Source organism: Etheostoma spectabile, chromosome 2 (genome assembly GCF_008692095.1).
Source record: "Etheostoma spectabile isolate EspeVRDwgs_2016 chromosome 2, UIUC_Espe_1.0, whole genome shotgun sequence".
Classification (NCBI taxonomy): domain Eukaryota; kingdom Metazoa; phylum Chordata; class Actinopteri; order Perciformes; family Percidae; genus Etheostoma; species Etheostoma spectabile.
Window position 1 is genome coordinate 9,557,933 of NC_045734.1, and position 12,019 is coordinate 9,569,951.

A 12,019-nucleotide genomic window follows, 5' to 3' on the forward strand; every position below is an offset into this window, starting at 1 on the left:
GCTATTTTTAAAAACAATTGCATAAGTTAAATTGACTGGTCATATAATTATTTTCATATCATCTTATTTTTATAATATTGAATATTGTTATGACTGTATCACTGACTCTCCTCTAGGTTGATGTGCTATTTCTTTTCTTTTTTGTTGAGTCTAAGCAATGCTAGCAGGTCTGTGAGGCTTTAGCACAACGGTGCTTGAGATAAATGCTAACATTGACATACTGTCAGTGTCAGTAAAATGGCTAATATAACATTATACTTGCTAATACCATCGTAGCATGCTAACATTTGCAAATTAGCATTAAAACCAAAGTATAGCTGAGCATAAACCAGTGATAAACCAAAATGCAGGATGATGACGATGGCGCTAGATGAAAAGCTAGCTAAACTCGTAAGTTAACACACGACATTTAGATCATAAACGTATACCTTTAAGTTGACCAGGCTAACTTGTTAGCAAACAATTGTATATGATGTGTAGCTATACACATCTAGCAGCCGCGGAGCAACGTTCTCATTCACTTATCATATTTGTGGCCACCAGATGAATGTAAGTCTAATTTTCACTCAGTTTTTGGTCTTTACCGACTCTTGAGGGACATATCTGCCTCTTTATTCTTCACTTCAGCTAGTTTTGTCTGTCTAGTGTTTTATTTTTGGTGAAAAAGTAGTCTGTTTTTAGAACCTTTTCAATGTAAAGGGCTGGCTACTGCCCAAAATAGATGCTTTGAGAGCGGTGAGAGTGAACCAAAACAGGTAATTTGCAGGCTAGATAAACGATGAGTTGAAATTCTCTATTCAGAACAGACGTGTATTGCACCCGAGGGGCACGTGCATGTTGTAACAAACTTCATGGCAGTCCATTCAAGAGTTCAGATATTTCAGTCCAGACAAAGGTGGAGGACTGCTTTATCCCTAGAGTTAAAAAAACAAATAGCCACGTTAATGATGTGCTGAAAACATGACACATTATGACAAACATGGCATAAAAAAATACAACACCTGTGATTAAACTACTTATAAGTACTTTATTTAAAGAAAACATCTTTCTGTGGATTTAACAAAGGTTATGGAGATTTGGATCTGAATGTGGCTTCGTCTTGATAGACAACTGCACCAGAGGTAAGACAGCAAATCCTGTCTTCTCCCTGTGGGATGATGGGATCCCCTCGGGCTTTGTTTTCCATCTATCATAAGATCATTACTGCCTGCTGTCATCATTAGCTGCCCTCAGGATGATAAGTTTATCCTGGGCAGCGGGGTCTGGCTTTGACCCAACTTCTGTCTCTGTTTACCTTAGATGCTCATTAAAGGCATGCAATGTCTTTGATATTTAAACTGAACAAAGTCAAACTAATGGCTTAATAAATGCCAATCAGCTTGTGAACAGACACATTTCAGAAGCTGTTTTCCTTTCCGTATCAACCGATCACCTAAAGCCAGAGAGGTAGTTTCATTTCTCAAATGGCTCAGGACTCAATATTAGCATTTTCTTTTTAAAGGATTATTTTGATTCATGAGCCATATCAGACTTTTTAGTCCATTGGTCTTGATATTCTGCAGCACATGTCTTCACTATGGGAAGAATGTGAGTGAAATCCAGGAGTAACAGGGTATAAAAAGCTTGGTGTGTTTGTTTCTATAGTTACACCTTCCGTTGTGTGTCCCCATTTTTATTCTTGGCTGGTCAAGTGAGGAGGGCAAGATTTATTTAGGGGATGCAATGAAAAGTGTGATGCAGAATGCCTGGATGCATGTGGCATCTCTGCTATTTAGCCAGCGCTTCAGGGAAGGTGGCTGAGTGGTTCACAATGTTGTTCTTAGAGCATTATCATGGCCAATAAACAGAAACCTTTACAAAATCATTATTTAAATTATTATAGTTACAGTATCTCATTAGACTGTATGTATAATTGCTTAAAGGTGTCCTTCCAAATATTTTCCCACAACAGATTTTCAATCTTGCATTCTTGTGCATTAGAGAAATTATCATAAGCACTTTTCATCAGCGCTGAACTTGATGAATTTAGAGTTTTTTTCTTTATTAAAAGTGGATATATGGATTGATCATACTATACAATAATATACCATCACTGATTCAAACAAAACAAAAATGTCAACCTTTGTGTTTAGAAGAACTGCGTAAAAACGTTTGAGCACTGTGCACAGATCACTTCATCGAGCGTCAGGCCCAACTCAAAAGATGATCCATAAAAGGCTACTAGGTATTTTTATCTTAACATGACCTTGTGAACCATACTGAGTACACATTCTCACATTCTCACTGCATCCAGTATGACTGCTTGATTTCTATATGCTGTGCTATGTCAGTGTCACTGCAGAAAAAAGCCTATTCAATGGGTATCCAATCTTTGAAATCCTTTATTATGACAGGGTCTTATCAAATGTATTTGATGCGGACAGAAAACTTTTGTCAAGAAGATGTATTAAAATCAGAAATGCAGTTCTAGTGACACAATAAATGTTATTTTAGCAAGGATAGGTAAAATTGAATGAACTGAAGAAAATGCATTAAATAGGCTTATATTAAGCGATTGCCTTACTGCCAGGGGCCAATGTGGACTTTATACAAGATTAAGAACTAAGACCTAGCTAGAGAACTCAAATCTCTAAGTATCTGAGCAGTATTTTGAGCTGTGTTGTCTTTTCTCTGTGTGTGTCTGGGACCAAACAGTGTCCATACACCTGTTCTGCCAGCTGATGTCAGGTTATTGTCCCTCTGTGTGGGACTAATGGCCACTCCGGTGCCGAGGTGTCCCACTGACATGACCTCAGACACACAAAAGCCTTTGGAGGATCATTTCACACAGGCCATGTGCATTGTCTGATTATGATGATGGTGATAATTAACTTTGCATTCTGTTGATTATTGAAACCTGGGTACAAACTCAAATACATGCCAAGTGTTATGCATTTTTTTGGTATCCAAACTAGATTATTTACAATATAGACAAAGAGGAAGAAATAGCCCACAATAATTGAATAACATTGTATGTCACCCTTTAACTGACATTAAGAGTTGAGTTGTGCACTGCCAAACTATTATCCTCTACACAAGAATAGTGCTGGGATGCCAGATTTGAGCTTGACAGAGACTTTGATGGTACTGCGATTAGTAATTGCTTACTTCATTCACATATCCCACTCCATTGCCCTCTGAAGCAGTGTGTGAAATCACACAAGTCAGTGATGATACATTAGAGCATAGCTGACTTCAAAGTGATGTTTAAACCAGATTTTTGGAAGTACTTGACCAGAATTTAAGTGGACAGCATTTACCCATTACAATTAAATTCTTATGTGCATTTATGTTCTTTAAGAACAAATTACATATTGTTATAGATTTATTTAGAAATAAAAGGGGAGATTAAGAAAATTCCACAAAAACACTAAATCCATGTATACTTATAAATTGTCAAATTTGTTTAAACTTAAATAAAATATACTGACAGTGACTTAATGTATCATCATGTACCATGTATTTGATCACACAAATTCCACTGAATTAGGTTAGTTTTGCACTGGATTTTATCCCCCACCTTTTTCAGTGAGAGGACGGGAGAAGGGTGGGTGGTTGGGGGGTAGCACTTTCACAGTCTTGTCCAATGGTCTTTCTTAAATTAGCCATGGGGGCAGGAGGCTCCGTCCCTGCGCTGACAGGGGGAGGAGCCTGCGCCTGTCACTGTCTACTGTTTCATTATTACCTGCACAGCCATGCCGCATTCACCACACTTGTGTCTCTGTGTGGCCACATAGAAACAGAGAGAGACAGAGAGGACACACTCCAAGGCCCAAATCATCACAGAGTTTTCTTTTTTTAGGCTTTTTTCCCACTTGGGACAGGGATCTGCCTGCTACTGCTGATTTATAAAATAATTGCAAGACATCTAGCAGTGGATATGGCTGGTTGTCTGCAAAGTTCCCCACTTTGTCAAAAGTGGGAACTTTTAAGATGCCTGCTTGTGACACTTGCTCTTAGCTTCGGTTTTGCTTCAGTAGATGCAGAGCCGTTTGACCTAGCTCACCTTTATCACCACCGATCTGGACCTAATGAAGACAACATCATCATTGCTAACAACGGGATCAGAGTTCCTTTTGGGAGGTCTGTGTTTCTGGACCCTGTGAATGACCTTGTAACAGAAGTGCAGCCTGGTGACCGCTGCCACATTACAGTTTTGGACAATGACCCACTGGCTCAGAAACCTGGGATGCTGACTCCTAAAAAGTTTCCCTGTTCATTTGGACCAGATGAAGTGAAATACACTCATTTTGGATCTCGGAGCCCCAGCAAGGATCGTGTGAAGCTGCAGCTTCGTTATGACTCCCAGACGGAGTCCGTTATCATCCCTTTCATGCTGGAAGTGGAGGTGGTTTTCCAGCAGCTTGAGATTTTGACCAGGAATATGCCCCTTAATGTTGAAAAGCTAAATGGTGACAGCAACCCTATTGAAAAAAAAGGTCTGGAGTTTTCCTTTGAGGACGGTGTAACACAGTGTAAGATCGCCACTCTGGTCGGCGCTGGAGGTCTTCCCAGGTATGGCACTCTATTGAATAACCCCTCAAATGGCCAAATGGTTGACTGTGATGAGTTTCTGAAACAGGGTATTCGCTACAAGCACACAGCTAAAACCAACTCACCTAACAGAGACTATATTCCAATGATGGCAGAGCTGCAGGATAATGAAGGCAACACCATAATGCAAGAGCATTTCCAAATGATGGTTAGAATCAGAGAGGGTGCAGAGAACACAGCTCCTAAACCCAGCTTTGTAGCCATGATGATGATGGAGGTTGATCAGTTTGTGATGACAGCTATTACAAGTGACATGCTGGCTGCTGAAGATGTTGAATCAGATCCAGATGATTTAATCTTCAACATTACTACACCGCTTAGCCCTCAGCAGGGCTATATCATCAGCACAGATGATCAGAATCTGCCAATCACCTCTTTCTATCAGAGAGACATCAAAGATCTTAAAATAGCTTATAAGCCACCCTCAGAGGACTCAGAAGTAGAGAGGATTTTCCAGCTAGAGTTTGAAATTGTAGACACTGATGGGGCTGTGTCTGATACATTTGCTTTTATGATTGTGGTGAAGCCTATGAATACTTTGGCTCCTGTAGCGACCAAAAATACAGGGCAGCTATTGTTTGAAGGGCAGTCTCGAGCTTTATCCAGTTACCAGAATTTAGAGATTAGCGATGAAGATAACTTGGAAGATGTGAGAATAACTGTTGTTGATGGTTTAAAGCATGGAGACCTGACCGTGCTCGGCGCTCGCAGGAAATTCTTTACACCTGCCGATCTAGACGCCGGAATTGTGTTGTACCAGCATGACGGCAGCGATACCTATAGTGACAACATTATTTTTAGAATGACTGATGGCAGTAATGAAGTGGAGTTTTTGTTCCCTATCACTATTGCTCCCACTGATGATGAGCCGCCTATTATCAATGCTAACACTGGGCTGGTGCTATTCAAGAATGAAGTCATGCAGATCTCTCCCTTCATCTTGAGTGCCTCAGATATTGATTCAGAAGACTCCACCATTAAGTTTATCATGGAAGCACCCTACTCAACTGTGGGTGAGCTCCTGCTAAGGCAAGTGGAGCCTCCATCTGACCCGTCTCTCTGGAAGTTCAGTGAGACAGATGAGATGTTTGAGCAGGTGGTAATAGAATGGTTTCAGCAGGATATTCTTGACGGAAAGCTTTTCTACCGTCACATCGGACCCCATAGCACCACCACTGTGATTGATCAGTTTGTGTTTCGGGTCCAAGATGATAATGACCCTCCTAATCAATCTGGCGAACACGTCTTTACCACCAAAATTCATCCTGTTGATGACCTCGCCCCAGTAATCTTTCCAGGCACCACCCTTCACATGACAGTCCAGGAGTATGAGCTAACCCACTTCAAAAAGAAATTCTTGTGTTATAGTGATCTAGATTCAGATGATAGGGACCTGAAGTACACCATTATTAAGCCCCCAACTGACACAGATGAGAACAATCCAGTCCCCTTAGGTGATATCGTACTGACTGAAAGCCCAGACACTGTAATTACTGAATTCACACAGGCCCAGGTTAATCACCACAAAGTAGCTTACAAGCCTCCAGACCAGGAGCTGGGAATCACTCCAAAAGTGGCTCAGTTCACATTCATTGTGGAAGACACTGCTGGTAACACTCTAGATGGACTATTCACCATTTTCCTACAGCCAGTGGACAACAAACCCCCACTTATCATCAACACAGGGTTCACTGTTATGGAAAGAAGTACCTATGTCATCACTAGGAAAGAGCTGCATGCCACAGACACGGATACCGATGATGAAAATATTATCTTCACTGTGACCCAGATCCCTCTGTTTGGGCAGCTGCAGTATTTGGGGATCAACATGGCAAATAGCGAAACATTCGTACTTGACGACATTGAAAATGGTCGCCTTACTTACATTCACAATGGAGAGGAATCACTTAGTGACGTGATAAAGATTGATGTCAGTGACGGTTTTCATGAGGTACCCATCACCATTAAGATCACAATCGAGCCGGTTGATGACGAGACCCCTACAATTATGCTCCCAGACGGTCTGCTCGGAGCATCAATCGATGTACTGGAGAATGGAGCCACAGAGATTACAAGTAATGTCATTCAGGGCCGTGATGAAGACACAGATGACCTCATCCTCACTTTCATTGTTGAAGAGCCTCCCAGGCTGGGTGAAATCCTGGTTAATGGTGCTCCTGCTGAAAGATTCACCCAAGAAGACATCATCAATGGGGCAGTGGTGTATGCTCACACATCTGGTGAAATTGGAACGGTCAAAAAACATGATTCTTTCAACCTTACTCTGTCTGATTTGTCAGAGCAGTGGGTCGTTGGCGGTAACAAGGTCCAAGGTGTGACAGTTCATGTTACCATCCTTCCTGTTGACAGCATTCCACCTGTTGTCAGTGTTGGAGAGCAGTTTGTTGGAATCGAAGGGGAGAAGAATGTCATAACTATGGACCACATCCAAGCCGAAGATATTGACACTACCAATGACGATATCCTGTGCACCATCATTGTCCAACCAACATCTGGTTATGTGGAGAACATCTCCCCAGCCTCAGGCTCTGAAAAATCCAGGGCAGGGACAGCTATTACTGCCTTTAGCATTAAAGACATTGCACTCGGTCACATATACTATGTCCAAAGCATTCACAAAGGGGTTGAACCTGTGGAAGATCGTTTCACCTTCCGTTGCTCAGATGGTATTAACTTCTCTGAACGCCACTTCTTACCTATAGTCATCATTCCAGCCAATGATGAGAAGCCGGAGATTTTCATCCGTGAGTTTGTGGTAATGGAGGGCATGAGTCTGGTCATTGACACACCAATTCTGAACGCCATTGATGCTGACATCCCTGGGGATGAGCTGCACTTTGAGATCATCAAAAAACCTAAACACGGTACAATAGTTCAGCAGCTCAGCACTGGCACTGTCCCTGTAGAAAAATTCAACCTGGAACAGATCCAAGAGGCATCCAACATTGTCTATGAACACGATGACTCAGAGATCAAAGAGGACAGCTTTGAAATCAGACTCTCAGATGGGAAACATACAGTGGAAAAAACAGTTCTTATCATGGTTATTCCTGTTGACGATGAAACACCAAGGATGGCTATAAATGATGGCCTAGATGTTGAGATTGGAGAGACAAAAGTCATTAGCAACAGTGTTTTGAAGGCCACTGATCTTGATTCTGAAGACAAAGAGCTAACATATGTTGTGCAATACGGCCCAGGTCAAGGCTACCTTCAGCATATCAGCAAGTATGGTGATGTTTTAGGTAATATCACCCTCGGGATGAACTTCACACAGGACGAAATCGACAAACAGCTCATCCAATATGTACACACAGGCCAGGAGGGAATCCGTGACCTGCTGAAGTTTGATGTCACTGATGGCATCAATCCCCTTATTGACCGTTACTTTTACATTAACATTGGAAGCATTGACATGGTCTTTCCAGATGTAATCAACAAAGGTGTGACTCTAAAAGAAGGAGGGAGAGTAACTCTTACTACTGACCTCCTCAGCACCAGTGACATTAACAGTCCTGATGAATTCCTTGGCTTTAGCATCACAAGAGCACCTAGTAGAGGCCACTTAGAGAGCACTGACCACCCAGGTGTACCCATTTCCACCTTCACCCAACTGCAGCTTGCTGGCAACAAGATCTACTACATCCACACCTCTGATGATGAGATGAAAATGGACAGCTTTGAGTTTGAGGTGACAGACGGTTACAATCCTGTCTTCCGTACCTTCAGAGTGTCCATCACTGATGTAGATAATAAGAAACCCGTCTTGACAATAAGCAAACTGGTTGTGGAGGAGGGAGAAAGCAAGCTCATCACGCCATTTGAGTTGACAGCTGAAGATCGGGACACCCCAGACACCCTATTGCGATTCATAGTCACCCAGGTGCCAGTACATGGGCAGCTGCTTTTCAACAATACCAAACCAGTCACAACCTTTTCCAAGCAAGACTTAAACGAGAACCTTATCAGCTATAAGCATGATGGCACTGAGTCCACCGAAGACAGCTTCTCCTTTACTGTCACAGACGGCACTCATTCTGATTTTTATGTCTTTCCTAACACTGTGTATGAGACACGCAAGCCCCAGATGATGACCATTCACATCAACACTGTGGACAATGGTGTGCCCCAGATTGTGGTTAACAAAGCTGCTGCCTCATTGAAGGTCCTCCAGACAAACCACCTGGGCTTCGTGATCACCAGTAAGGCCCTTCGAGCAGAGGATCGTGACAGTTCCCAGAGGGTCCTGAAATACATTGTGTCTGAGGCTCCTCTGCATGGGTTTATCATGAACACTGCCCTGGGCAACGACAGCATCAATACCTTCACACAAGGTAAGCCAGTGTCACACTAAAATCTCTTAAGAGTTTTTAAAATTAAAACTGCACTTATAAATATTTTAGATTAACACTGGATTAAATCACCATATGTAATATGAAAGGTCATTTAGCACTTGACTCTGCAGCAACCCTAACTTCAACGTAGCATTTTAGAATATATTACTCATTAACTGTTCCCCACTCTCACCTCGTTCCCAGCTATTGCAGGCAATGATGAGAGCTTTATTAAAGCTCTAACAAGCACTAACAAACCCAAAGTTAAGACAAGAAATTCACTGTCAAATACTTAAATAATACTTGATTGTATGAATATAATAATACTAATAATAACGGTACTACGATGACTGCAACTACTGCCAATCATCATCATAATAACTGCAGGTTATAGTTCTGTAATAGATATGTCTAACTTATAGAATATTTAGACTTTGCTTAAAACAATTATGAATGCTTCAGAACACCTCTCCCATGGCCCACTTTAATTGCAGCCTAAGGGTTGTAACAAAAATTTGTAAAAGTGGCTTAGTCGTTCCAGTTATCTTACCTAATGTTTTCAGCTAACACTCTACCTCTCATACTATATCAACAGCTGATATTGATGACATGAAGATCTGTTATGTGCTGTTGGATGGGAGCAACGCCACAAGTGATATCTTCTACTTCACAGTTGAAGACAAAGGTAAGAATCCATTAATATATCAAACTTGCAGGCATTGTCACCAAACTGAGGACCATTACTTAGAAATCATTTGCCCAAAGGCTGTCCTCAAACTTGATCTGTCTTTTAATGGCTTCTTAAAATTGAAACTTCCAGATCCTGTGTTTGCATCACAAAGACTTAAGGCAGTTGGCCATGACTGACACCCAGTATAGAGCCGCCATCTCTTTTCACCCCACTGGAAAGGGTAGCAGGTTTAAAGGACAGGGTCAAAGGGGACATCAGCCAAATACTGACTGTGGGTTGGTTAAAATGAAAGAGCTGGGACTACCTCATGCTCTAAATTGTATTGTTAAGGAACAATGGGATCCTTTCCCCCAGGACACATTTCTGAGTCCATTCATTCTTTGCTTGAAACTCGAAATGTGTAAAGGTATGCGTGATGAGCTTTCTTCTAGGAATCACTCACACAAAAAACATGTTTCAGTTTGGATTTAAAAATGTACCATCGTGTGTAAAAATGTATAATTTTTTATGAATGTTATAATTTTAGGAATGCTGAGAATTTCTGACTAACCCACTCAATGCATTCAGTGGGACTCAAACGAAGAGATCATGTTTTCTAGTTGCCATTTTCTGCTTTATTAGCCATCAACATCCAATATGGTCCTTTACATTTCTCATCAGATCCATTCTTTTTTTCTCAGTCTACTCCAGCTCTCCAATTATACACTTTGGTTTTCAGTAACTCTGCCCTTTCATTAATATTATATTTCTTAATAATCATAAAAACCCCTGTCATAGGAGCCTATCTTTTAAAACATTATTAATATCGACGGGTATAACATGACAGACCAGTGGTCTTCTCATTTAACATATCTGTGAACATGTTCTTGTCCCGGTTATCCTAAAGAATTCTCTTAAATGCACCAGATATGCTTAGTTCAGACATGACGGTATAATGTATAAGCTCTGTGGCCTGCCACCTCAAACTTTTACGTATATTACATGAACAGCATTATATATATATAGCAAATGCAAAGCAATAAAAATGCAACAGGTGGCCTTTGCTATTTAAGCAACAGCTTTAAATTACAAAACAAGATTTGGAAATGCAATCAATGCGGCAGGGAAAGTTTGGTCTATAATTATGCAGGATTGAGGGCCATGTTGGTGATAATACCACCATCACCATCAGGGCCGTTGGGATGGAAGGATTGGGAGGATGTGTTTTTTTGTCAAATTACTGTCTTTTGTCAGCAAAGTGAAGCCTCTTTTATTAGCCCGACTGGGTCCTAGTAATTAACGTTTTCCTTAGACATAAGTGAAGCAGATAATACTATATTTTGAAAAAGGGTCAGTAGCTCTGACTTTGATTGAAATAGCACCTCTGTTATTATTCTTAATTCTATATTGTTCACCAGTATTGTTATTAATGTGTCTTTACATTACTTTTGTGACCTATTAATCTGCCGAAAGCAAAGCTGCTCAGCTTTTCTGTTTTTAAGTGGAGGTTTAACCAACGGAAGGGAGCGCAAGGGCTTCAATTAGCTCAACAGACCTTTTTCTGTTTGCTTTCATACATTGTTTAAGCTTCCAGCCAACTCAGCTGAACCAGGTGCAGCGGTGCAGGCTGGGACATAAAACAAAACCGTGTTTCTACATGACCCCAGTTCACATGTAAAGACCACAGACAGTTCACACCACAACTAACCACACACATACATAGCCACATATACACATACGGCAACAAATACACAGGCACAACTGAAAAAAAAGGTTGAATAACAGATCAAGTTGAGGGGGTGACTCCTGGGGGAGGTGGCGTTATCGTGGACATGTAAGGACATGCAGGTGGAGAGCACGTTGATGGTCAGCCTATCTGCTTTTAAATCTAAGTAGGTGAGCCGTTTGTGTGAGAAGAAAACCTCGCAGTCATTAGAGATTTGCACCCGAGATTATCCCCTGAAACTGGTCCCTGTCAGCACACCCTTTCCTAATCCTAAAATGTGAATGGAACTGAATCACTTATTTTTAAGTTAAAGATAAATGTTTGCTCACACCATGAAACAGGATTACAATTCATAATTCAACAGTTTGAAATAAATCCAATTAGTGGCTAATTCTTTGCTGATTTCTCTTTTGTTTAGAATCTTTTTAACAAAACACACTTTGACAATAAGAGTTTGTAAGGAGTGACAGAAAAGTAAACTAGTGCTGGATCCAAACGGAGACTGTCCTTGCAAATGTCCACAATGATTGTGTGGGCTTTAAACCTCCCTCATAGACAGTGATTACTTTTTTCTACACTAAATCATTATGTTTCCTTGACACAGCATTTCCAAAACTATTTACTTAACTACATTCTTATGTTTAACACAGCTTGAGTATCACCTCATATTAGGTA

The 12,019-nt window shown here is 41.0% G+C and overlaps 1 protein-coding gene across 1 annotated transcript in view; it reads left to right on the forward strand.

The window, feature by feature from the left end:
- The first annotated feature begins 3,919 nt into the window (after positions 1-3,919).
- Positions 3,920-12,019, forward strand: part of frem3 (Fras1 related extracellular matrix 3) — a 30,419-nt gene continuing 22,319 nt past the window's right edge. The window contains exons 1-2 of the mRNA XM_032542757.1: positions 3,920-8,948; positions 9,544-9,633. Coding sequence (XP_032398648.1) covers positions 3,920-8,948; positions 9,544-9,633 — 5,119 coding nt within the window. The remainder of the gene's footprint in view (positions 8,949-9,543; positions 9,634-12,019) is intronic.